Consider the following 25,885-nt stretch of genomic DNA (forward strand, 5'->3'; position numbering starts at 1 on the left):
GATCTTATCGTGTACGCCTTTGTCATGATTAGGCAATGATTTAGGTGGGCCCAATTGTGGCAGGACTTGCAATGAAAATTATATATATATATATATTAAGTGAAAATGATACCTGGTGTTGAGAAGCAATTGGCATCCGGGATATGAAGGAAAAGGGCTAGCTGCATGCCTATGAAAAAGACCTGTATGGCTCCTTGTTTTGCACACAAATCACAGGCTTTATTACATGTATTGAAATGAACTACACCATCCTTGCACAAGTGAGATGAAGGGTTTGCTGATGGATAGATGATACATACAGTTGGAATCCGAAATATGTAGTGACTACCAGTATACTGTTGGTTGTGGAACTATATTTGACATGTAGGTTGTGGAACTATATTTCATTTGTCTATCTCTTAAGTTTTGTAGCTTCACAAGCACTGGACAGCCTTTTACTCTTCCATTTCTTGTTGATCCTGATCTTCCTGTGGTTGCACCAAGTTATTATCTTACGGGTATAAATTCAATCCATCAGGAATTTGTTTGTGCTCACAAGATTCAGGTAAAATTTACCTCGACGTAGGCTCTGACTTCTTCTGAAGCATTGATCTGCCCTTTACTGAAATATGCCAGTGCATTTTCTTCAATGTGTTTCACCCTGCAGATAGGTTGCACAGTTTAAAAAACATTCGATAAAATGGGAAATTGATTGTCACATAAATACAAAGTAGCTATGTCTTACTTGTATATGTAGTTGACCATTATGCCTGCGCTTTGTTCTAGACCTTTTTCAGAAAGATCAGCCATCCAATTGATTCTACCAATCATCTGTAAAGGCCATATATAAGTGTTATTTTACAGGCATAACGCTTCTCAGCTAGTTATGCAAAATGCTACATTATTTGAGTTTCTGTGTGTGCCTGTTCTTGGTGGAAGAAGGGCCAATTGGACAAGAATAAAGAAAAGCCACCTTGGCAAAGCTTAAGTCTGAGCTCGGAAACCCACACACACATAGCAAACCAGGAGTTCATGATTGGCAACTAAAATGAAGGTTATGTTATAGTGGGCAAATTACGAACCGCTCCATTCTGCAAATGGAAATTTCCTACAGAGTCCAAAGCCTTTCCCCTCTTCTTCTCCTGATAAAGGTACCTGTAGTCATGGAACAGATAGCAAAGTAAATATGATAAAAGAAAAAGGAACATTGATTATACAGAACTCAGAGCACCACCACTTGTAGTACCTGGAATGCCTAAAGATTAATTAGTGTTCGATATTATCTTAACACAACTCTTCAAGGTAGTATTTTTTTTTTTTTCTGGTTTTATAGACATCTGCTAATTGCCATATTTTACGTATTCATCTCCTTTTTCAGGAAAGAATTGAAGTATACGCCTTGGAATTTTTGAAATAATTAAAAATGTAACGGGATGTTTGTCTAAAAATTTGGAAATCTTACTTGAAATAAATACCTGGCACAGAGTCTCATTAAAGGGGCTCTCAAGACAAGCAACAGCTTCTCTGATTTCATCCACTCATGCTTCGTTGAAGATAACAAGTTCCACAAGGCTTCCATCCCAGTTTTTCCGTTGCTAAATTCTCTATACATGAGTTAAAAACATGGCCTCGTCATGATTACGTTGGAGAAATATAGACTGATGGTTGATTGAATTAGCTTGAAGCATTATTTCTGTTAGAGTCTTAGAGATAAAATCAATATATAATCTCACATGGATTACATTGAAGCTGCGAAAAATTGAGATGGTGCTTACCCAGTGGCATTCAATATTGCAGTTTCTTCTTCTGGTTTTAGCAAGTTTTCAGTGAAAGGGGAACCAGATTTCTCACTGGATGCCAACTTTGGCAAAAGCCAATGCATGTATCCTGGTATAGGACTTAATGTTGCAAATGTCTGCACAGGATAAATTCTGCAAGTTAAGTTTATTAAGAAACAAATGTGTGTGTGTGTATTTATTATATATATATATATATATGCTGATTACTGAAATAAATTGTATGGACTTCCCAGAATGCTCCTCACAAAACTAAAATTACAACAAGATGCTCTTTATCCAACTTTCCTGATGATTAGCAGTTCCTAAGATGAAATCACTCAACACCATGTGAATACTTACTGAAACCCTAAACAGCCAATATTTATATAAGCATGGTTTAAATATGCTACTTTTCATTTTCTGCATGAATTGCGAATTTGTGTAATTATCTCTCCACATTTAAGCACAAATAAGGAGAGATGTTCAACCTAATAGTCTTGATACCATGGTGGGTGTCAGAAGTTTGGGTAGGAGGAAATTGGATCAACATATAAGTCTACTGAGAACGCATAGTGAAAGATGTAAACTTACTGAAATTCTTGGCATGTCCTTTCTGACCACATCAATTACTCGCTTAACAAGAAACTTTCCAAGGTTAATTCCAGATAAACCAGGCTGCAGATCCATGAGAACATTCAAAGGAATCTTTAGTAGCAAAAAACCCAAAGAACAGTGATTCTTTTAGATGAGTTGGAAGAATACTGCATGATGTTAAGTCAATAAGGAACAGGTAAATACAGCACGAACATACACCAATTCAAATTAGATAATTAGTTATAGATTTAAGACTTCATGCAAGTATATAGATCTGACTGATAGGGAATAATTACTATAGGGAGAATTGTTGAGCCTCATTATGATAGAGTAAAGGAGGAAAATGGAGAACAGGAACTAACACATTAATATTTGTGCGCTTACTGGTTTCCAAGATCAAAATTTTGGAACCAAGGAAATGCAACTGTGCATTATCCAAATGCACCAGAAATGGAGGAATATTTTGTGATCACAAAAATAAAATATCAATGAAAAATCAAGCTACACAATTAGCATCCTAGGTTCAAATCTGATTCTACGAATTGGGAAGTTACACACTTCAAATTCAGATCTTGTCATATGGGGAAACAAAGAAGTGTTGCATTGCATTTTTATTACCTGAGTAGAAGAAATGGAGTAAAAGAGTGCACACGCTGCTTCACTTTCAGGTGTTGGAGGATGGTCCCATAGAACTTCCTGTAATCCAGCATTCGAGGATCACATGAAATCCTTTTCTTGTATATAGGAATATAGGATACAATGTAGTTTACCTGTATGGTTTGAGCAACATTCTTCAACAGTGCAACTTCAATAAATATAAGTGGTTCACCTGAAGATCAATATAATATGACACTAATTGTAGTCACACTTATGTTACAGAGAATGCAATGAAGAAATACTCCAAGTTTTAACTAATACGACTCCCAAAACCCAATTGAGGAGTCGCTCAGCATAAGAAGTCATAGCATTTCTTTGAAACAAGCAAAAACAACCTAACAAGCTTTATTATTTTTCACACTATTGATTATCTTGAAATAGGATGCCATTTCCAACCTCAAATTTAGATTACAAACAGACCCCTACTTTCTCGTAATGAACAAATGACAGAGATGAACAGCAACTCATTTTGCAACAACAATTTGGATGTTTAGAACCACTCAAATGGGAATAGTATTCAACATTTAAGATCTGAAATGGGAATCATTTTCGTTCCACAATCTATTGCTGATAAATGTTTCATTTGAACCAAAATTCAATGCTATATAATCGCCGGACAAGAAAATAATGCAACCTGGAATTGCAGGGTGTAAGTATCCAAAACAACGACGGCCTACACCCAACCTCCGCTTCAGATCTAAAAGATTGCTGATGGGATGGACAGCCTACAATGCACACAAACATTTCACAATGATTTAGTTTGCAGTTTTTCAGTAAGGGCAAGTCTACAGGCACAGTGACAAAAAAAAAAAAAAAAAAAAACCTCATATGCTACAATCTTTTCTAACAAAGAAGCTGGATCATCCCATGTTACAATGTGAAGCTGGAGGTTTGCAGGACTGAGCCAAGTAATGAGCTTCTCTTTCAAGTAAGAATCCAGTGCCCTAAGTGATGGTATATTTTCCTCTCTGAAGAAGAGCAGAAGTAATATTTAAAAGCCATATAATCAACTTGCCAGGAAAGGAAGAAAGTCTATGAAAAATCATTTAAATGAAAAAGTATAATTGTTTTAGTGTCCGGTTTACCTATTAAACAATTAAACTCTTTATGTGACTTTCAGCATGGTTTAATCGCATAATGTGAGATACATTAAGCCAGAAACAAAAGATGATACAATCCATAACCTTACGCGAGAAAAGATAGAATATCTGCTCTCATAATTGATAAGAATCTCAGTCCCCCAGGATGGGTATTCAGCCGTTCAAAAAGAACTTCATACTTCGGCTTGAGAGATTGCCTCAAACTTCGCTCAATTCTATATAAACCAGAAAACAAGCCTTCCTCCACATGTGCATCTTCGGGAGCCTTACTGCCTAATTCAATTTGTTAGTCCAGTACCACTTCCCAAGAATAAGCTAAACAGTGACCAAACCACCCACAACCAAAGATGGAATACACTTTAAAATGCAACATACCACTTGGAAGCTCAAGCTCAAGATACTGCTTCATCAATTCTCGCACTTGTGTCCGGGTGAGATCATATTCTTTAGCAAGTGCAAGCAGGAGTGCTCGCCGACTTTCCACTGAAAGACCAAAGTAACCCTGCATTCCTGATATAATCAGCATGCAAAAACTTAAAAATCATTGGAAATGCAATAAAGTAAAAGCAGACCTCAGAGAAATCATCCAATGCAGCATCCAGAATCTCTGTCTTGTCCAATGATATCGCTGAATGCATTGACTCCCGCACTTGCTCAAAACTTCTGAGAAATTACACCTTAAGTTAACATTGCTAACAACTTTAGTATATAAAACCTTTCTTTCAGTATAATGAAAGATCACAAGCTACACATAGCTTCATTGCTCAAGCATGAGTGCACGCCTAAGTGCCTCAAGATTGGTATGCATGAGAGCTCCATTACTGGGTTATCCCCCCTTATTTTAACTGAATCCTCGCTCCTAACATCTTAAAAGATCCAAGTTTCTACTTGTCTGGATTATGGAAATTCCATATATATATATATATATATATATAGAGAGAGAGAGAGAGAGAGAGAGAGAGAGAAAGAGAGAGAATTTAAAATACATGTTTACTTCATTGTTGTCGAAATGGTTAAAGTTCTACAAATTGGATACTTGATCAAAGTTCTAATCTATAGCATAGCGCTGCAACTCGCTTCTGTTTTAGATCAAATGTTAAAAGACATGCATAGCTTTGTTTACGCAAAACATTTTTTAAAATTTTGGCACTATTCATTTAAAGTAATTTTTGTAAAAACATTTGTATTCTTTTGTGGATTTATTACATGCTTCTTCTCTCCAAAAATATCAAATCAAACATATTTATCTTTTTTTATATTATACTACAAATTTATTTTACATTCAAAACATCACATCGACATATATTTATATCGCATCAAACAACTTTTCAAATTCAACTTTTTACTATTCATAAATCCAAACCCAAACCCACAAACAACACACCCTTATCAAAACTCCAAAATTCTCTATCTAATCAGAGCCGAGTTCTCTATTTTTTTTTTAAACACCATGTTTTTTTCTAATACAACTGTACAAGTAAATATAGGTCAGGTAATAATATGGAAGATTGAAAGTAAACATGGTTTTATTCCAAACATGTGGGATGCAGTCTTGCATAGTCATATTATATTCACCGATGGAATAACTCTAATTATGTCACTCCTACGAATTTGTAAATCATACGAGGACTGTGTACTCTGATTGACCCCATTCATCTAGACCTGTTTACCAACTTCAACCTACACACCAGAGGCACGTTTTAATTTTACGCACATGAGTTCGATTCATGTTTTACAAAGAAATCTAAGGTTGAAATTGGCCAATACTCCACATTCATTTAAGTAAAACCAATAGCAGTATCACTAAGCGAATACGACATACAACTAGTTATATGCATGATTTCAACATTTCAGACCTCCAAAACCGTTCAGATTGCCAAAATGAACTGAAATAAACATGCGATCGCACTTCCGCTGTATTCTAGTGAACATAAACATTTCAAAAGAGCTGCAAAAAGCATGTACGGTAACTTACGTGTGTACACTACCGGATGCATCCTTTGAACGAGAAATTTTGCTGTTACCATCCAGTGGAGGAAATTGCATTTGATTGATCCTCTGATCGGTAGTAACACAAATCAGTGATCAAACGATAGGAAATCACAGTAGACTAAACTAAATCAAACTATTAACTGCAGCAACAATTAACTCGATCACCGAGACTCAACGAGATCAACTGAGCCAATTCAAAAAAAAAAAAACAAATCGTATCCGCCACGGAACTACTCACCGAGGTGGGGGAAAGTGGATGCATTCTGGCACGCATCAGCACGGCGAGAGCCTTCCTGTTCCTGCGCATAATGATTAAACAGATATATCTGTTCCTTTATTTATTTATACCAATTGGAGAATGTCTGCAGCAGTATTTTCGGAATTCATTTGTCAATCTAGCCGGCTACGTACGGTGACTCTCCCTCAGGTTCGTACAGTCACTACTAACAAATCACATACCAATCCCACCAGCCGACCAGTATCGAGCACCTCTCAAAACGACGTCGCTTCGACCGTAATCAATCTGGCGGCCCATTTAGTAATTTTCAGGCCCAAAAATAAAAGCCCAACCCATTTTATTAACCAAATTGACCAAAATATAAACGCAAACACCCGACCCGATCCAACATAATATTCGAGTTGAAACCCGAAGTTAACTACCCGATGTAATGCCACGCTGGAATATATGAAATAAAATAATTGTAGGTGAACAGCCAACCAAAGCTTAACACAAAATATTGATTGGCATAACGACCAACCCCTAAAAAATAAATAAATAATACTACCTCCGTCCCGATAGCTACGCTGTAGACACTGTATTTTAGAAGGGATATAATTAGTAGATAATTAAGAATATATTAGTGAAAATAATTATCTTATAATATTAATAATTATAAATTAAAATTAAGATAACTAATTAGTTTAATTAAAATTTTAAAAAATAAAATTAAAAAAATTAAAATAAAATTAAAGTGTGTAATTATTTTAAAAAAAAAAAATAATATAGTATGTGGAACAGACGGCAACGTGGACCTGGTACATACCAGGGCGAAGTAAGAATAATAATAATTGATTGCTGAAAGATGGATAAGTGTAAATGATGGCACTCATCACCTGCCCCAGTATTTAAAAAAGGGGCCCACAACGTAACTGAATAATTGATAGTCTCCAGCCATGTATTATTACTATTGTTATTATAATATTAATTAGTATTATTGTGTTCCAAATTTGGTGCTCTAAGGTAGACAACAATATGTCAATTGCACATTTTTAGTTGTAATTATTGCACCAACTCTACCTTAAACTTTATTTATTATTATGTCATGTTATGTGTGATGTGTCTACAGCTACATACAATATAATGTTAACTGTATACTCAAAATTTACAAATTATTACTACTGTTAGAACTGTTGTCATTATTGAGTATAAATATAAATATAAATAAAAATAAAAATACACTGACAAAGGAATCTGGCACTGCCCAAAAAAGGATGGTTGCTTGTAAAAGTTAAATTTCAGATGCTTCCCCATATTCGCAAGTCAACACTTTGCTTTGTTTTTATTTTATTTTATTTTTTTAAAAGCAATAATGGGTGTTTATTTTCCTACGTTTTATTTTTATTATTTTTTTAAAAATAAAATAATAGATAGATGTAATTTTTTATATATTTTTCATTAAAAATTATATATTTATAGATTATTTATACAATATTTTTAAATTTCTGACATTATTTAACTTTTAGAAAAATGTCATATAAAATGTATTTTTTATTTCATAAAATATAATATTAAATATTAATTTTTTATTATTTATAAAATTTCAAAACTCCAAATATATCTAAAAGGAACCATTATTAATTATTATGGCATTACAAATGATTAAATTAAGAAGTTTTTCGTACTTTTCTACCACCTTTTAAGTCATATTGCATAAAAACTTAATGTAAAGAAAACTTGTCACTATTTATTACTCCCTCCGTCCTATAAATATAGTTTTAATTGGGTTGAGCACAAAATTTAAAGGATATTGATATTATATTGGTAGTTAATAAGAAGTATGGATAAAAGACTTTTTTGCCCTTGTGAATGTATTAGTGTAAAAAATAGTGGCAATTGTATAATAAAAATAAAAAAATATTGGTAGTTTTATGGTGATATAGTTATTTATGGAAACAAGACTATTGTTTTGGAACGGACAAAAATAGTAAACAAGACTATTGTATTGGGACGGAGGAAGTACTACATAATGTAGTAACATTTTGACATTTTCTTTTTCATTTGTAATGTATAAAATAAAATATGTTTAATGGTATCTTTATAATATATATGTAAGAATTAATAGAATCTTGATATTTATGTTAATAATTTTAAACAATATAATTAAATTTATATGAAATTGGCGAAAATAACCACATATATACTTTTAAATATAATAGAAAACTATTTTTATCAAGCATCTTAGTAAATAAATAAATATATAATGTATGTATTATCTATTATATTACAGTTGGATTTAATAAAAACACATTGAATAATGATATTATCAATAGATACTTACAATTTTTTAATCACTAAATAGTAGTATCATATATACATATAGTTTAAATATATGCATTAGATAAAATGAGTACCAAAAAATGAATTTATCACAAATTTACTATTCCTTCCAATCCAAATAAAAACTATTGTCACTGTCTCCTAATATTCAAAAAATTTTGGCATGAGTTTTTATGTATGAGGGGTTGATTGAGTTTTTTTTATTTATAATTAAAAAATATATATAAAAAGCAATATCATATTTTAATAAAAATATGTTTTAGATAGATAAAAATAAAAATAAACATAATTTTAAGAGATACAAGCAATGCTTATTATAAATAATTCTACAAACTAGTAAAATATTATTATATTTAACTTATCATATATAGAAAATAAAATATTTAATTAAAACTAATGAAATATATATTTCATTTGACTATTTCAAAATATAGTGAATAATAACATACATCATGCTTGTTAAAGCCACAAAAACTATCAAATATTTGATTATGAAATATAATCTATTTGATTAAAATACTATTTTTTTCCTTCAGTTTTAATATTTATATCTATTTTTTACACATAAATTTTAATAATAGTCGGTAGATACTATGATAGTATAAATACCAAATTGTCTTTGGTTTTAAGTATAAGTGTACAACAGAGTGAAAACAAAATGATAAATAAATATAAATAATTAGTTTCGTTATGCAAATATTTGCTCATTTGATTGTGTACAAATTTTAATAAAAGTGAATAATAATGATTATTTCTTTTTTTATATAGTAAAAAAAATATAAAAATATAATAATTTTTAATTTAAAGAGAAACAAAAATATATTTTTTTTTATGATAATTCAAAAAAAAATAAGCATAGATTTAAGAACTGTATCAATATCAATTGCAATGCAATACGTATCGCAATCTGATTATTAAGATTTAAGAACAACCGAGGTTTCAAATGTAGGGTCGAAGCCTTAATACGGAAACAAAAAGCCCCCCTTGCATAAATACGTCATTTTCTACGTATTCTTGTAAAGCACAAGAACGTCGTCGTTTTCAGGATGCATTTAAAGCCAAGACTTCCGTGGCTTCATACGGTTAGTGCAACAAACACCGGAGACTAGACTAGACAAGTAGTACGTAGAGTAGGTTTTAGGTTTTTTGGACGTAATTTTTCAACACTGCCATTTTAATAAATCAACGTTCAAATATCATTTTTAAATTACGATTAATTATGCTACTAATTATTAGGTAAGTAGGGCCCACTTTTCAACCCCCATTAATTAGTCACTGGTCCGTGGACCTCAAAACCAGCTTAATCCACACGGCCCGCGGACCATCTGTGTGGTGTTCGGAGTCCCGGATCTCTCAAGAACCACTCATTTCAATTCAGCCTCGCTGTCCACAACTCCAAAGTACAGTATTTTTTTCCTTTTTTTTTTAAAAAAACCTAAAGTAATTATTTTTTCAGAATATTAAAATCTTATTTAATTCCCATTATTATTTTGATGCAGTACATATATGTTTTTTATCACTAAAATTTACTAATCAATAAATGTTAATTATTACGGAATAAAATTTCGAAGCTGACCATATATACAACTACACAAACATTAGTCCAATTTCCAATTTTCCTAACATTTTGTCTTTTAATAAAAAGTCTAATAAGTATTTATGTGGGAAAAAAAAAAAAAAAACCTATAAAAGTGTCCAAATATTAGCCTATAGGCATTAGTCGATGAGGGCAATAAAGTCAGTTCATATCCTACGTCCAAATTCCAAATTAGCCTTCCGTCGGTGATTCTTATTGCTTCTCAACAAGGGCTTTTTAGTCTTTTCATGTCCAAAGGTTTATAACCACTCCCGTGATTTTTATATTTCCATGTAAATTGATCGATTTTATTAAATCAGCTACTATTAATTATACTTCCCAGTTTGGCCGACACATTTTTATTTATTTAATTTATTTACCTGTACTGTGGCTGCCGCTTCTGTATCCGTCTCCATAACTATGAAGCTTCGAATCTCAGAAGCGTGCTTATAGCGACGGTGACACCTGTCGCAGAGGATCGCACCTGCTCCATCTCGTCGTCCTCCTCGATACGGCGCACCGACAATGCTTGTTTAGGTTAATAGGCGGCAATCCATTTCGTATTGACTGCGGCGCAAGTAGTCATCGGCAATGGGGTTGAAGCTAGCGTTGGCCAGCTATAGAGTTTTGTTAACTGAAGTTGTGGTGATCGCAGCGGTGATGTTCAGGTTTTGCGCCGTGATTGATGCTACTACTGATCCTAATGATGGTAAAGATTTGAGTTTTTCTTTCTGTTTTTCTTTTCTTTCCCCTTTTTTGTATTGTTGGTATTGAATTGCATATGTTTTGTGGATACTGGATAGTAGGCTTATTTGTTTGGTGAGTTCCTTTAAGCTCGGTGGAAAATGACTACTTTAGGTTTGTTCGACTTTCGCTTTGGAGAGTGAAGGAATTTGCAGTGTTAGAAGTTGTGATTTGGCGTGTTCTGTTTTCGCAAAAACTCTTTCAATGTTGCCTTCGACAAAAAGTATGGGTTTGAACTTTTAGTTCCAATGGAATTTTCATCGGTTTTGGAGTTTATTGGGGCAGTAGAAAGTGAGAGTGTCAAGTAACGTTGTTGGAAATATCTCAGGAAAGTTTTCTGAGATTTTAAGCTGCTTTTGAACGTCTAATTTTATTACATATCGATAATGAAAAATATTGCCCTTGTTTGGTTAGAAGGAAAATGCAAGAACTTGGTTATGCAAATATACTTTTATCTATGAACATGAGTTCGTTTGTCCAAAAAGGAAATTTGAGTAACAACAGCCCTTTTTTTGGTTTAAGTTTATTGACCTGAAAATTTATGGATCTGAACAAGTCAGAAACTGTTCTTCCAGATTGTAAAGAAAACTAAAGATTGAGGATTTGCTTTGTATGGGGCTCTGTGTCTTGTGGGATAGACTGTCCCTGCTGCTTCATGAAAATGAAGCAAATTTGTGATTCAAGTAATGAATTCATGTCCTTTGAAGAGGATCAATTAAACATACATGTTGAATTTACCTGCTCCGTGCAGTTCAAGGGCTTCAAGTGTTGTACACTTCATTAAATAGTCCTTCACAGCTAACAGGATGGAAATCCACTGGCGGCGATCCCTGTGGAGAGTCATGGAAGGGTGTTACTTGTCAAGGTTCTTCTGTTGTATCAATGTAAGTTATATTGCTGCAGCATTTAGTCTATGTATATAGTCTATATTAACATGTGGTTCATGAGATGGTCTTCTTGATTCTGTAACAGCCAAATATCTGGTTTGAGACTCAATGGAACAATGGGATACTTGCTCAGCAACTTTGCATCACTCAAGACATTGTAATAGCAGTCTCTCTGCTCAGTGGGCTACATTAGTTCTTGTTTTTCAATTTCATTTAGATAAACCATTCATTCACTTTTGCAGGGATTTGAGTGACAATAATATACATGATGCAATTCCATTTCAGTTACCTCCGAATCTGACAAGCCTGTAATGTTTAGCTGTCCCTTTAAAGTTTCTTGGCTTCTTGGGGTTACTAGTACATCAAACAAGTAAATTTACTAAGGATTTATTTTATTTTATTTTTTAATTTTTGGGTGCAGAAATATTGGGAGTAACAATTTAAGTGGCGGTCTTCCTTATTCGATTTTAAACATGGGTTCTCTTAATTATCTGTGAGTATAAAATCTCCTGGACCCCTTAGAACTTCTATTTTGCATGATCTCATTTGGTGGTTTAGATCTTTTTCTACCTGAAACATGTCCCAGGAATGCCAGTCGAAATGCGATGTCTCAATCAGTTGGAGATATGTTTGCTAACCATTCTGCATTAGCTACCATGTAAGTCACCGGGGTTGTCCCCTTTTATCAGTCAATTCTTCAATAACTTGTTATTGGTTTGTACATACTTCTAAATTACAGATCAATCTTTTTGGAATATGCATTTAGTGCAGAACTAGCAACTCCCTAATTTTAAAATTGTGTGCTATTGATGATATACTTGCAGAGATATATCCTTCAACAATTTTTCTGGGGACCTCCCGCCTTCACTTGCCTCATTAACAAATCTTTCAACTCTGTAAGGATTACAACTATTGCATGATGAATCATTATTTTATTTTTTTAATTTTCATTCTGTTCCTTTTTTGGGGTACCATTTGTCACTACTGACTTCACTTTCACATTATTTTGGCAGTCTACTGCAAAACAACCAACTTACTGGTTCTCTAAATGCCCTTGCTGATTTGCCTTTGGAAAAGTTGTAAGTACAACCTTGGGAGGTTAATTATCTGCAATACTGTGAATCATTAAAATTTAAAACTCATATTAATTTTTCAGAAATGTGGCAAACAACAAGTTTACTGGATGGATTCCACCAAAGCTCCTTTCTATCCCAAATTTTGTGTAAGTGATTCCATTCATTCTTACAGAATACAGTTCATGAATTGGATACTTCGAAAGCTCTAACTAGTATTGTCTCCCATTAAAATTTTCATATACCAGATACAACGGTAATGCCTTTTCCAATGGTCCTGCTCCTCCTCCTCCACCATATACCCCACCTCCTCCTGGTCAATCTCACAATAATGGTGGTCGAAACCATCCCAGCGGTCGTTCACCTGGCACCAATGTCCCAAGCAATTCACAAAATGAAAATAAAAACGGGTTGTCAACAGGAGCTATTGTAGGCATTGTTCTAGGATCTTTGTTTGCTGTTGCCTTGTTTCTGCTTCTGCTAGTTTTTTGCCTTAGAAGAGGAAAGAAGAAGGAGAGTGCTGTACGGCTGCCAAGGATGAGCCTTCCCGTCAGCAATGATAAAGGTAACACCTGTTTTATTTAAATAATCTTCATTCGGATATTTTCTTAAGTTAGCATAAACTCCTGTCTTTTAAATGACATATGGTTAAAACATGTCGCCGAAGAAAACAATATCAGTCACAAAATCTTGTCAGTGATGTATCCATTCCTCTGTTTTTGGTAAAATTTACTGTTAACTATGTATGGCTTTGTTTGTTGTTCTTCTACAGAAGCTACATGCCTAATTTTGATTGACTGTTTCTGTTAACTTGCATTTTATTGCACCGTTTTGTTTATAGCAACTATGGAGATGCAAGAGATAAGGCCGCAGCTTACTGCTACCGTATCTGATTTGAAGCCCCCACCAGCTGAAGCTGTGACAGTGGAAAGGTTACAAGGGAAAAATGGATCAGTAAAAAAAGTGATATCACCTATAACTGCTACTTCTTACACAGTTGCTGCTCTTCAGACTGCAACAAATAGCTTTAGTCAAGACAATCTTATTGGCGAAGGCTCCCTTGGTCGCGTTTACCGAGCAGAATTCGCCAATGGAAAGGTAATTTGATTTAGTTTTCAGCAATTCTTGCATGAAATGAGAAATTTTGTTTTCTCCTGCTGTTGCATGTAGGTTTTGAAATGAGAGCTTGCTTTTGACAAGATCAGAAATTACCTGCTTCGAGTGCTTGATTGATTTATGGATAAGCCATTGTTGTTTCCCTCGTATGTGTTTACATTTGTATAAGTTGTTGGTTTTCAGGTCATGGCCATCAAAAAGATCGACAATGCAGCACTGTCACTGCAGGACGAAGATAATTTCCTTGAAGCCGTATCAAACATGTCGCATCTGAGGCATCCAAATATTGTGGCACTGGTGGGATACTGCGCTGAACACGGGCAGCGTCTTCTTGTTCATGATTATATTGCAAATGGCAGCTTGCATGATATCCTACACTTTGCTGACGAGAGGAGCAGGATGCTGACATGGAATGCTCGGGTCAGAGTGGCACTCGGAACTGCCCGAGCTTTAGAGTATGTTATGTCGAATAACACACACAACATGCACACACATGCGAAGGCACAATCTCCTTCCGTATTTGATTCTAATGTCATATTGTATTTGCTTAGGTACCTACACGAAGTGTGCTTACCTTCTGTTATACATAGAAATTTAAAGTCGGCAAACATTTTACTTGACGAAGAGCTCAATCCTCATCTATCCGACTGTGGATTGGCAGCTCTTACGCCAAACTTGGAACGACAGGTAAGTCCTCACTCACTTTATTGTTACTTAAACATGCCGCCTTAATGGAGATGGCCTAAGTTAAGCATCATTGCATACTTTCTACAGGTTTCATCGACCCAAATGGTAGGCTCATTCGGATACAGCGCACCTGAATTTACCTTGTCTGGAATATACACAGTAAAAAGCGACGTATACAGCTTTGGTGTGGTTATGCTGGAACTTCTAACCGGGCGAAAGCCTCTCGACAGGTTCGTCCAATTTTAAATAGTGGCGACGTCCTTCCAAAAATTTCATCTTATTTGTTTCCCATGCTCAGTTCAAGGGCGAGGTCAGAACAGTCGCTCGTGAGATGGGCAACTCCTCAGCTCCACGACATCGATGCTTTATCTAAGATGGTTGATCCTGCTCTGAATGGCATGTATCCGGCAAAGTCCTTAAGCCGGTTCGCAGATATCATTGCCCTCTGTGTCCAGGTAATAATAATAATAATAATAATAATAATAATAATAATAATAATAATAATAATATATCTGGTTCCTACGGTATGTAATAATCTCAAAAACACTCAGAAATTTGAAAAATGATCATTATTTTGCATGCAGCCGGAGCCTGAATTCCGACCACCCATGTCAGAGGTGGTGCAAGCACTGGTTCGGCTGATGCAGCGGGCGAGCATCGTGACGAGAAGATCCAGTGAAGATGCAACAGCAGCAGCAGCAGGAGGGTTCTCTTTCAAGACTCCCGAGCATGAGGCCGGTGGCGACGGTGGCAGCGACATGTTGTAGCAAGAATTCGAACAACCTTTGCAAGTTTTGAGCACGAATGTGTGCAGAGGTGGATGGTTTTCCGAAGGCATGAATTTGGGGAACTAATAAAATGACTAATACACACAACTGAGAAATGCAACAATGCTGCTTTATGTAATGCACTGTATTTTTGTATGTATTCCTTGTATTTTATTTTCATTTTCAAACTAGTCTGTTTCACCCAGTCAATGGAACCTTTATAGATTTGAGAATATATATCTGTATCTATATCTATATATATATATATATACACACACGCACACAAATGTGTCAATTCTGCTCAAAATGCAATTCTTAAAAGACAGGATCCATTAACTGTGCACTAATTAAATCTGTAAAGACTTCATAGGGACATCAGGACTACAATATCTGAGAGTAACAGAAACAGTATACCACAACTAGTTGGTTCATCGCCAGACATCCATGGACATGGGACTAAAGATTCTTGGTAACTAACTGCCACAAGTCTAACCAGGGGAACAGCTATTTCCACTGTACATTGAGACAAAGATCATCAGCATACAATACTGGAAGGGTTGGGTTACTTCCTCTGGCGCTTCGACAGTACCTACAACAGGTAAGAATGAACAAGGAGCTTATTGACGAAAGAAATTCAATTGAAGCTAAGGGAAGTAACCAATACTAATATGAATTTACTAAAGCATACCTTGTCATTTGAGAATGGGGGTTTACGAAGCTTTTTTACGTCCTCATCAGATCCATGTTGGTAGCAAATGAAGTAATCCAACTGTTTAACCTGTTCTATAGTCAAATCCACACAAGCAGGATGGTACCTGCAAAAACAATAACCAATTTTTAGAGTGAGTGAGGCAATAAGGATCGAATAGGGACAAAAAATAAAAAAGGCATGCTCTTGTTACCATTTTTACCATCGCAAAATGTAAAATTAATAAAGTATCATTTTCCCTTTATTAATGTACTCGTCATACAATATTATGCGCGCACATATAGTAAAAACCTCAATCAGATACATACAAAACAGAACAGAACTACTACATAAAACATGCACTACATCAGTTCAAAGTTCAAACTTAATCGAATGAAAAGAAAAACTGCCTACATTAATTTATTTTAGATTTACTGAAGAAGAAAATGCAGGCGACACATATAAGTGAAGTCCTGATTCAATTAATGGAAATAAACTTTCTAAAAGACGATAAACCTTACCAAAAAAACTAAAACAATCGGCATTTATAAAGTAGGAGTAATAAATAAACTGAAAACACACATTTAAAACAACTAGTTTTTCCCCTTCAAATTCATTCCATCAATGAAATTTGATGATGCAAACACAATTTGAATAGCTAAAGATGATAATGAGCAAAGAGCAATTAGCATACCAATCCTTGCATTCATCGCATTGTATCATAAGATCATCGGGATTATAGGGCATTTCACATTTGCAGTACCTGAAAACATGCCACCAAAATAACCGCATTTAGCATTTTCTCGGAATGTAGCATCACAAAGTCACAATACTATGAAGGAAATCAAAATAAAATCATTAAAGTACTAACACTGCCACCCGATCAGGCATGAATGCTCCAGTGGTAGGTTTATATTCAAATCGGCAATAGTAATCCTCAGGTCCAACATTCTCCAGCCGCGTATAATTCTTGAAAGTGTGAACATTACACTTCCCCTCAATGGTGTCAGCACTTTGAATGTCATGATGATCAGACAAAAATAGCTCCTTAGCTCCATGGAACTGCCTCCGCCCTCCAGCTGATTCCTCTGGCCTATAGTACCATCTTACCCGGACTTTAACATTGTTGCGGCCATCAGACTCAATCTTATCGACTCGTGCTATATAGGGAGCTGAATTGATCTCTGATGGTCGCATCATAACACAATCTCCAACTTCAATCAAAGAAAAACAACAGATTATCACTCAAGGAATATCACATGCATAAAAAATATGACAAAACCAGTAAAATAACAAATGGATTAAAAAAATAAAAATAAAAATCTATTTTCTTAAGGAACCAAGTAGATTCAAGCTTATGAATCGACAAACCCTAAAAGAAAATCAAAGGAAACAATAAAGCTTCAGCAGTAATTCGTTTCCACAAAACAGCGTTTCTTTCATACTAAAACTCAAAGGAGGACAGAAACCATAAAGCTGAAGATAGACATGCATGCACACAACGATCCTTCAAGTTCATCGCAACCAAAAAAAATTAACGAACCGATACATATCCATGAAAACAGAACACTTTTCACTTATTAACTCACAATAAAACAGTTTTCAAATCAACAAACTTCATTACACGTTATTCTACGCAATGGCGTGCACGCGCATACCTTTTACAACCTTGTTGGTACCTCTAATGGTGTACGAGGCAATGTCTCTTTTACCAGGTCTTGTTTTCGACATCGGTCGTCAAACAATGTCCGTCGTCAACCGCGGTTGATAAACTCGAGCGAATTCTTCCCCTGGCAAAAGCGATTCACGCTTGTATTTTCTCGCTCAGATAAATTTATAGAAATAAGGCATTGCAAGAGCGACTCCCCGAATGGAAAAACTCTCGAAATTCGGAGTACATTGTCCGGGAAAAATTCGAAAAATTAAAAAGGGAGCGAAGATCTATGAGCCCTAGAATTTTGGGGATAATTCTGCAGTCAACGAAACCCTAGAGAGCTGCCCTTGTTCTTTGACATGGGGAATTTTAAGCTTGCAGGAATCAATGGCGCGATTAGCCGCGTGTTACTTAAGGTTTACTATTTTGATTAATTAAGAATCTGACAGGTGGCAACATTTTATTGGTGAATAATGGGCTCCATACATATAAGGTAAACGTTGGGCCTATTGCAGGAAAGCCCAATTATATTACATAAGAAATCGGCGTCATTGGGCCTTTAGTAGCCCATTTTACTTTTAACAGACTTGCAACAAATTTATTCCATTAAAAAAAAAAAAAAAAGGAAACAATTTTTTCATGATATCTTTATTGGTGGAATTTGTTTGATAAAAATCTTGCATTAACTTAGTTTACTAAAATTAAAAGAAATAAGTATCTGATCAGATAATTTTTTGTCTTATTATAAAATTGTTAAGCAAAAGACATTATTAGTACCACTTTTAGTCCACGATGACTCTCAGAAAAAATTGACATATCTATGAAGATGTCATATGTAATGATGTAATATCGGATCTTTATATGTCTCATTGTTTTAAGCTTTGTTTATATACATATCTTTTAAGATATTGACACTATTAATTGATAGTAATTTTTTTATATATATAAAAATATCACATCAATTATTTATTATCATTAACAAACATCACATTAAATTTCTAACTTCATATTATTTTCAAATCTTTAAAAATTTTAAAAACCTGTATCCATAAACAGCCTTAGCCATATGCATATTGTAACAAATTCGGGCATCTTGATATGGAAACATATGATTATATAATTATTAAATACACCTTCACAAACAGTAACATAAATTTGGAGTAAATATATATATATATATATACCCTATACTAAATATATGCATGTTCAATTATTGTCTAATAATTATTTTACCCGATTTTAAAATATAATACATATTCTATTGTATTTACCTAAACAAATTTTTATATTTCATATAAAAAAAATATACATCAAATCAAAAATTAAAGAAACAAAACCTATGTATTTTCTTTACATGAAAATCTACGGCAGCTATATACAGCAGCCTTTTAAAGGATGTTCAACATATAAACTAGAAGCATTATTAAATTGAATTAATGAAATTATTTGACCTTTTATTTACTTAAAAATTTTATTTATATTTCATATATTTTTTTCACAAAACACTTGACTAAATAATTATTCAAAATCAAAACACAAAACTAAAATTCAAATAATCAAAGTCCTCACCAAAGATTTTATGACCCCAATTGAGCCTTTTGACTTATTTTGAAATGTAAAGTGGCGTAGAGTATTGGCAAAATTTTCATAATCAAGAAAGTCCATCTTGATTGAAGCCATACTATTTTATTTGAGAAAATTAAACTGGCATATATAATCATAAAATAACAATAAATTTATAACATTTTTTGCAAAATTGAGCAAAAATCAAATGGAGAAGAAACCTCAAGCAGCAGACCAAAGAAAAGATATGCATCAAATAAAAGAAAGAGCAGCAACAGCCAATAGGTGTGAATAGATAGATATGTTAGATCATATTTTACTTCACTGCAGTAGTACTGCAACAGCCACAGTAATAGCAGTAATTGTTGAAGATAACAATGGCTGCAACATACCATATTCTTACTTAGAAGCATCTTCTACACACAAAGACATCAACATCAAGAACAAATCCACTTCCACCCATTATCAGTTTAGATTCATTAACAAGACCTCAAAGCTCAAGCTCAAGCTCCTTTTCCATGGCTGCTCCTCTAATAATAATAATAATAATAATAATCATAATAATAATAATAATAGTTGCTTCTTGTTCAAAGAAGGTGAGGAGAGATATCCATGGGGAATGGATTCCCCAAAACATTCTCCATATAGTAGTGAGGGTGGGGGTGGGGGTGGGCTGCATCCATCACCACAAACTGCATATCCTCCGACGGCTTCCAGTGCCGCTTCCTCTGGTTAATGAACCAGTTGTTTATCTGCTTCTGATCCAGCCCAGTCGACTCCGCCAGCGCCACTTTCTGCGATTCCTGTTCGCCAAAATTAACATTACAAGAATCAGTCGAATGCATGGCATTGCACGGCGCATATATACATATATATATACATACAGAAGGGTAAGGCCATTTGTAATGGCGAGTCCACCAGTCGAGCAGCTGTTGCCTGGCCTCCTTCGGCAGCTTCCCTTTCTTCCGTTTCTTCATGAATTCCTGCTTGAGGCTTCCAAGATATCCGCTGTATTTTCGCAACAGCTGCCCCTTAAGTTCGCGGTCTTCAGCTTGAGGATCGATGAAGTTAGTGCTCACATCCACTTCTTCCTCGGACGATCCATTTCTCTCCATCGCTTCGACACATGCTGAAACAAGAAACAGTGCCACCATTGATGATTATTGATCTATTTCTTCGACATCAAAGCCATAATTAAACATAGTGACTTTCTTAAAAGGTTAAAAAGCCCAACAATGAGCAAATTCATGAAACAGTTTTCAGACAGTTTGAATTGCCTCATTTAATAGTAGAGAAGCCTGTAATTTTGAATTATTGAGTGTCAAATATACAACTTTTATGTCACATTTTCTGGGGGGGTTTAATCATCCTCAAATTTTTATCCAGGGTTTACTTACAGTGCCATGGGATTTCCAGAACTCAGAACACCGTTGAAAACAACAAACAATCCAGGTGGGGGGAAAAAAAAAATTAATTAACGCAAATTCAGAAAATAAAATGTCACAAAAGCTCAAGAAACTCATCACAAACCCGAAAGGGTTTTGTAAAACAAACTTCCTTTGAATGGAAATAGAACAAAAAGCAACTCCAAATTTACTTCAACAAGAAATTCAACTGTGTAGGTAAAAACCTATCTGCTAATCTTCGAAATTTTAAATTAAACAATAATTGTCACTTTTAAATGATTCACGCGGCTAATAGTGAGTGAATCAAGAAGAAAACAGGTAAAAAGAATCCTGATCTGATCTGATGGGTTCAAGAAAACAATTTTATAATACTAAATGCAAATCTTCCCTCTCCCTCCCTCCATAGAATAATACTTATATTCATTCACTCACTCACAGTGAGTGAGAGAGAAAGAGAAGAAAGAGAAAAGCCATGGGACAATGGATGAACAGCATCTGGAAACACACCATCTTCCTTTCTATGGTAAACATAATTCACCAATTTCTCGGAAACATGCACATGCAGGCAGGCAGGCTCATTATTTAAACAAAACTACCCACCAAATGATGCAGTAATTTAACTCCAAAACAGTAAGATCTGAGGAGCATAAATACCATCCATCAATCCATAATGAGGCAAGATATATACTATGGCGTATATATATGTATATATATAGAGAGAGAGAGAGAGGGAAGAAACTGTTTTTGATTTGGTCACCAGAGGACCCAGACGGCGCGGAAAGAGTCAAGGCCTTGAATTGGCATTCGATTCTCGAAAGGAAAAGCATGGCTTCTTTGAAGGGTTTCGAGAGCTCCTGCTCGTACTTTATCAGCATTTCACAGTAAGCTTCCATGAATTGGTCCAGCGCAGGATCCTCCCCCACGCAGATCGTGCCGTGCCGGCGGCTCATCGCGGCGGCGGAAGCGCACACTTCCTCCAGCTTTGCCACCACTTCAGGCGGCGCTCCTATCTGTCGATCCCACACAAAATCAACTAACGAAAACCCTCAAACCCATCCCCAATTTTCCTTTTTTTTTTTTCAAAAATTAGGGCTAGATGAGAGAAGAAGAGAATTCCTAAATTACCAACAGTAGAAGAATTTTACCTTTTGGCAATTAACATAAGCAGCCAGGAGGCGGTTGTAGTGAGGATGAGCCATGATCTTCGCCTTGGCGGAGCTGCCGCCGGCGGCGGCGGCGGCGGTGGCTGCATCATTGTTCTGGTGCATAAAATAATACCCAGTGCTGGTGTGGTTGTTGCTTTGGTTCTGATGCTCTTCGAGCATCATAGAACCACCGCCGCCGGGGTTAAGTTCGTGGTGATGATTAGGCGGAGGAGGAGGGAATAAGGCGTTTCCGGCGTCGGAATTGGGCTGAGAAGAAGAAGCCATGTGAGGCGGCATCATCATCACAGGGCAAAACCCATTATTATTATTATTACTGTTATTATTATGATTCTCCCCAAAAGCCATCAGACAAGAATTGCTACCCGAGCCACCACCACCATCCATTTGTGTGTGTGTGTTTTTCCTTCTCTCTACTTTTCTGCAGCTTGTGGACGATGGATGTGTGTATGTATGTATATATGTATGTATGTATAGCTCTCCTGAGATCACTTTATAAACCCTTGAAGAAGATCATGCACTCATCATCCCTCTCTCTCTCTCTCATCTGTTTCTCTTTCCTGTTGTACACGCACACACGCATAATTAGCTGCAATCTTTTTCTGATTTTCTTACATTTTATTTTTTTTATTTACTTATTCTTTTAGAGACCGGAATAACCTACGCAGGGGCAGGGGCAGGGGCCTCCCGAGTTTCATGCTTACTGATTCAGGCTTTTTACAGGTTCTTTTCTTTTTAATCTTTTGCCTTTGGAAATGGGGTTTTTAGTGTGCTTCTGTGTGTCTTTGTTTTTTATCTCTCTCCCTGGTCATTAACACGCATTAAATTTTCTCCCTCTGAACAGAGAGACCAACAAAACAAAACAAGTGAGATACTACCAGGAAAGAAAGTAAAAAATGCAGCGAAGAAGAGACTTTTGCAGAGGAGAGAGAGAAGCTTAGGTTTGGTTTTAGCTTAGGGAAGAAAGGAGGAAGAGGCCGATGATGACGACGATGATGATAATGACAGAAGGGAAAGCCATATGTTTGTTATCTTAGCAAAGCTTTACCTTCCCAATGAAAACTCTCCCTCTCTTTTCTTGCACTGCCACTGAATCACTGCCATTACTGGCAAACTAGAGAGAGAATTCGCTCATAGATCTTTGTTTGGGAAGTGTATGCTATGTAAGAGAAAACCCATTTTTATTTTTTTAAAAATTAAATAAAAATAATAAAGAAATCAATTGTGAGTGATCAAATCGAGGTTTGGCTTTGGAGAGAGAGAAAAATCTATGATCTACGAAATGAAGACGATAGATATTAGATAGATAGATAACAGAGGGTTAGGTTTTCTGGGCCAACCCATACCGTCGATTCCCTCCCAGACATCTAATCGACGGATACAAATCATTATGGACTCCAGGTCCGGGACTGTTTATGATAATACATGTATTGTCTATATATACATACACAATACATACAGTCACTCAGTGATATTAAGCTTTTTTGTCCACTCTTATTATTCGCTACTTTGTTGTCCTCTTCTGCCTTTTTACCCTTACCACATTCTCAAAACCCTAAAAACTTGTCCTCCCCCCCCCCACCACCCCCCCCACCCCCCCCCTTCTTTTCTTTCCTTCTTTTTTTAACTATTGGTTCCAGTTGTATTTTGTTGATGTGAATATTAATATATTTATGTGTGTGTGAATTGTTAGAATTCTTTTTGCATGCAATGAACTCTATAAATTTATGTGTGTGTTTTGTGACAACGTTTGTCAAGAACTGTTATGTTACTATACACATGTATGTATGTATGTATGTATGTATGTGTATATCACGTGTTGAGGTCAAAACATGTATATATCGACTGCAACATGAAACATTAATTCTGGCTGGCTATATATTATTTTTAATATGTTTATTTTATAAATATATGCATAGAGGTGTGTCTTCTGTTGAACCATTTGATAGATAGCCATAGGTGAATTTGTTGTCGAATTTACAATTGTTTGATTATCCATTTATTTCGAATTTCATTTTAGTAAAAATTCAGATAAAAAGGAGGTCATTATCAATTTTCTTTTCTATACTCCGTCTTAATACAATAGTTTTATTTACTATTTTTGTCCGTCTTAAAATAATAGTCTTATTTTCATAAATAATCGTATCACTATATAAATACCCTTACTCTTTCATTATTATTACACAATTGACACTACATTTTACACTAATACACTCACAAGAGCAAAAATATTTTTTACCTATACTTTTTACTCACTATCAATATAATATTAACATTCCTTAAATTTCGTGTCAAACACAACTAATACTATAGTTCCGGGACGGAGGGAGTATAACGCTTCCTTAGTCCGGCCACAAATTTTTTTTTAATAATCCAATTACAAAGTAACTTAAATATTTTTATTTTATTATTACATTATTATTTTTACATTATTTTTAACTTCTCACTATAATTAAAATATTACTCCCTCCGTCCCAATAGTTTTGTTTACCATTTCTGTCCGTTCCAAAACAATAGTCTTATTTCCATAAACACTCGTATCACTATAAAACTACTGCTACTTTTTCATTTTTATTACACAATTGCCACTACTTTTTACACTAATACACTCACAAGGGCAAAAAAAAATCTTTTATTCATACTTTTTACCTACTATCAATATAACATCAATATTTCTTAAATCTCGTGTTCAACCTAATTAAAATTATATTTATGAAACGGAATGAGTATTATTTTTTAAATTTCACACAAAAAATAAATATATACTGTACCGTCAAATAAGTCATTTAATCCGAGACGGAGACAGTATTATACTATAAACTTGTGTTTAATTTGATGATTATATGAAAAAAACAAAATTTTAATAAATAAATAATAGATCAAAAGTGAACCTTAAAAAAACAAACATTTGACGATCAGGACTGTAATGATAAAGGCTGGCAAGTTAGATCGGGTGGTGGCCGATGTCCCTAAACAGCAATATTGGAGATTTGTAACAGTACCCATTAATTTGAGTAAAATTTAAAAAGTATAAATGAATTTGAATAAATTGGTCACAGTGAAAACATGATCCACAGTACTACAAAAAATAATATATTTGTAACGGAATTTTATTTTTAAAATTCACGTAACTGAAGTAATTTCATCTCTAATTTTATCTCTAATGTCATTATTAATAGAAAAAAATGAATTTAAAAATTTAAAAAAATTGTTATAAAATTAATTATTTCTTATAGTGAACAGTTTATGTATGCGTAAAATATAATAAGACGATGGATGCCAATGATTTTTTACAACTACCACTTCGATATATTTTTTGAAACATGAAAAAATGTAAATAATTATTGGAATTTTAAAAACAATTGAAGCTATACATACAGTAAAATTTAAACACAATTTCAAATGCCCATTGTGATCTGTAAATATAGATCTGTGATGTAAATTAATTTGGGATGTAATATTTTTTATACTCGTTTATATTTATTTATATATATATATATATGTTTGTTTGTTGTGACGAGCAATTCAATAAATAATATAATATAATCTATTTTGGATAAATTTGCACGAATTTATTTTTGAATTTTTTTCAAAATACTTTAGCGATTATTTTATGATCAATTATTTTATTTTATTTTTTGGTTTGGAACTTTGGAACTTGAAATTCTTCCTCTTTATAAAAAAGGAAAGATACCTTGGTGAGAAATTAGAAAAAAAAAAAAAGAATTTGTTCTTTATACACAACACAAAATATCTTAAAATAAGATTATAATTCACTTATATTATCTATTAAAAATATTATTTTTTTTAACGATTTTTTCCTTGTTCCTCCATTATACATTAATTTTGTTTATAATATTATGCTAAATTGTATTTAGAATAATAAAATAAAATTGTGTTGAAA

General features: G+C 34.3%; 4 protein-coding genes across 8 annotated transcripts; 1 reads left to right on the plus strand and 3 right to left on the minus strand.

The window, feature by feature from the left end:
• Window positions 1–144: 144 nt before the first annotated feature.
• LOC127254591 (uncharacterized) lies at window positions 145–6,521 on the minus strand. Of its 2 annotated transcripts, none has more exons than XM_051279786.1 (16): window positions 6,339–6,521; window positions 6,084–6,166; window positions 4,681–4,768; window positions 4,484–4,610; window positions 4,198–4,381; window positions 3,832–3,976; window positions 3,643–3,733; window positions 3,122–3,180; window positions 2,970–3,047; window positions 2,349–2,432; window positions 1,755–1,894; window positions 1,455–1,583; window positions 1,062–1,134; window positions 725–810; window positions 556–640; window positions 145–467 (listed from the first exon to the last, which is right to left on the minus strand). In XM_051279786.1, the coding sequence occupies exons 1-16, from the start codon at window positions 6,405–6,407 to the stop codon at window positions 435–437; spliced, it is 1,554 nt and encodes a 517-aa protein (XP_051135743.1). In that variant the 5' UTR covers window positions 6,408–6,521; the 3' UTR covers window positions 145–434. The 2 variants fall into 2 exon arrangements, with proteins under 2 accessions (XP_051135743.1, XP_051135742.1); XM_051279785.1 differs by having other exon boundaries at window positions 4,681–4,771; window positions 6,339–6,519.
• Window positions 6,522–10,591: 4,070 nt separating this feature from the next.
• Window positions 10,592–15,742, plus strand: LOC127254313 (protein STRUBBELIG-RECEPTOR FAMILY 8-like). The gene is made up of 16 exons (XM_051279364.1): window positions 10,592–10,942; window positions 11,729–11,861; window positions 11,950–12,021; window positions 12,107–12,172; window positions 12,286–12,357; window positions 12,451–12,522; window positions 12,689–12,760; window positions 12,878–12,943; window positions 13,021–13,086; window positions 13,186–13,502; window positions 13,779–14,035; window positions 14,237–14,508; window positions 14,605–14,740; window positions 14,828–14,970; window positions 15,039–15,195; window positions 15,325–15,742. Exons 1-16 carry the CDS (start codon window positions 10,825–10,827, stop codon window positions 15,505–15,507), a joined length of 2,202 nt encoding a protein of 733 aa, XP_051135321.1. The 5' UTR covers window positions 10,592–10,824; the 3' UTR covers window positions 15,508–15,742.
• Window positions 15,743–15,802: 60 nt separating this feature from the next.
• On the minus strand, window positions 15,803–18,211 carry LOC127254315 (chromatin remodeling protein EBS-like). 2 transcript variants are annotated; one of them, XM_051279370.1, is made up of 5 exons: window positions 17,864–18,211; window positions 17,067–17,409; window positions 16,890–16,958; window positions 16,196–16,322; window positions 15,803–16,096 (listed from the first exon to the last, which is right to left on the minus strand). In XM_051279370.1, the coding sequence occupies exons 2-5, from the start codon at window positions 17,393–17,395 to the stop codon at window positions 16,070–16,072; spliced, it is 552 nt and encodes a 183-aa protein (XP_051135327.1). In that variant the 5' UTR covers window positions 17,396–17,409; window positions 17,864–18,211; the 3' UTR covers window positions 15,803–16,069. The 2 variants fall into 2 exon arrangements, with proteins under 2 accessions (XP_051135327.1, XP_051135326.1); XM_051279369.1 differs by having other exon boundaries at window positions 17,854–18,211.
• A 1,473-nt stretch (window positions 18,212–19,684) lies between these two features.
• LOC127254314 (homeobox protein knotted-1-like LET6) lies at window positions 19,685–22,833 on the minus strand. Of its 3 annotated transcripts, XM_051279366.1 has the most exons (5): window positions 22,646–22,833; window positions 21,964–22,541; window positions 21,558–21,828; window positions 20,297–20,541; window positions 19,685–20,215 (listed from the first exon to the last, which is right to left on the minus strand). In XM_051279366.1, exons 2-5 carry the CDS (start codon window positions 22,366–22,368, stop codon window positions 20,000–20,002), a joined length of 1,137 nt encoding a protein of 378 aa, XP_051135323.1. In that variant the 5' UTR covers window positions 22,369–22,541; window positions 22,646–22,833; the 3' UTR covers window positions 19,685–19,999. The 3 variants fall into 3 exon arrangements, with proteins under 3 accessions (XP_051135323.1, XP_051135324.1, XP_051135322.1); XM_051279367.1 differs by having other exon boundaries at window positions 21,576–21,828; window positions 21,964–22,833; XM_051279365.1 differs by having other exon boundaries at window positions 21,964–22,833.
• Between the last annotated feature and the right edge of the window lie 3,052 nt (window positions 22,834–25,885).

Source organism: Andrographis paniculata, unplaced genomic scaffold (assembly GCF_009805555.1).
Source record: "Andrographis paniculata isolate CXL003 unplaced genomic scaffold, ASM980555v1 Contig52END, whole genome shotgun sequence".
NCBI classification, from domain to species: Eukaryota; Viridiplantae; Streptophyta; class Magnoliopsida; order Lamiales; family Acanthaceae; genus Andrographis; species Andrographis paniculata.

Bases quoted from the DNA above. Each gene is read 5' to 3' on its own strand.
- LOC127254315 (XM_051279369.1), bottom strand. From the start codon at position 17,926: ATGTCGAAAACAAGACCTGGTAAAAGAGACATTGCCTCGTACACCATT. The intron at 17,410-17,853 runs GTATGCGCGTGC...CTTTGATTGAAG, and splicing joins TACCAACAAGGTTGTAAAAG to TTGGAGATTGTGTTATGATG. The intron at 16,097-16,195 runs GTATGCTTTAGT...TACCTGTTGTAG, and splicing joins CCCCATTCTCAAATGACAAG to GTACTGTCGAAGCGCCAGAG.
- LOC127254591 (XM_051279785.1), bottom strand. From the start codon at position 6,407: ATGCGCAGGAACAGGAAGGCTCTCGCCGTGCTGATGCGTGCCAGAATG. The intron at 1,584-1,754 runs GTAAGCACCATC...ACTCATGTATAG, and splicing joins GCAATATTGAATGCCACTGG to AGAATTTAGCAACGGAAAAA. The intron at 641-724 runs GTAAGACATAGC...ACCTATCTGCAG, and splicing joins ATGGTCAACTACATATACAA to GGTGAAACACATTGAAGAAA.
- LOC127254314 (XM_051279366.1), bottom strand. From the start codon at position 22,368: ATGGATGGTGGTGGTGGCTCGGGTAGCAATTCTTGTCTGATGGCTTTT. The intron at 20,542-21,557 runs GTTTCTTCCCTC...TTCTTGTTTCAG, and splicing joins TGGTGACCAAATCAAAAACA to CATGTGTCGAAGCGATGGAG. The intron at 20,216-20,296 runs GTATGTATATAT...TTTGGCGAACAG, and splicing joins ACAAATGGCCTTACCCTTCT to GAATCGCAGAAAGTGGCGCT.
- LOC127254313 (XM_051279364.1), top strand. From the start codon at position 10,825: ATGGGGTTGAAGCTAGCGTTGGCCAGCTATAGAGTTTTGTTAACTGAA. The intron at 12,173-12,285 runs GTAATGTTTAGC...TTTTGGGTGCAG, and splicing joins CCTCCGAATCTGACAAGCCT to AAATATTGGGAGTAACAATT. The intron at 12,761-12,877 runs GTAAGGATTACA...TTATTTTGGCAG, and splicing joins TTAACAAATCTTTCAACTCT to TCTACTGCAAAACAACCAAC.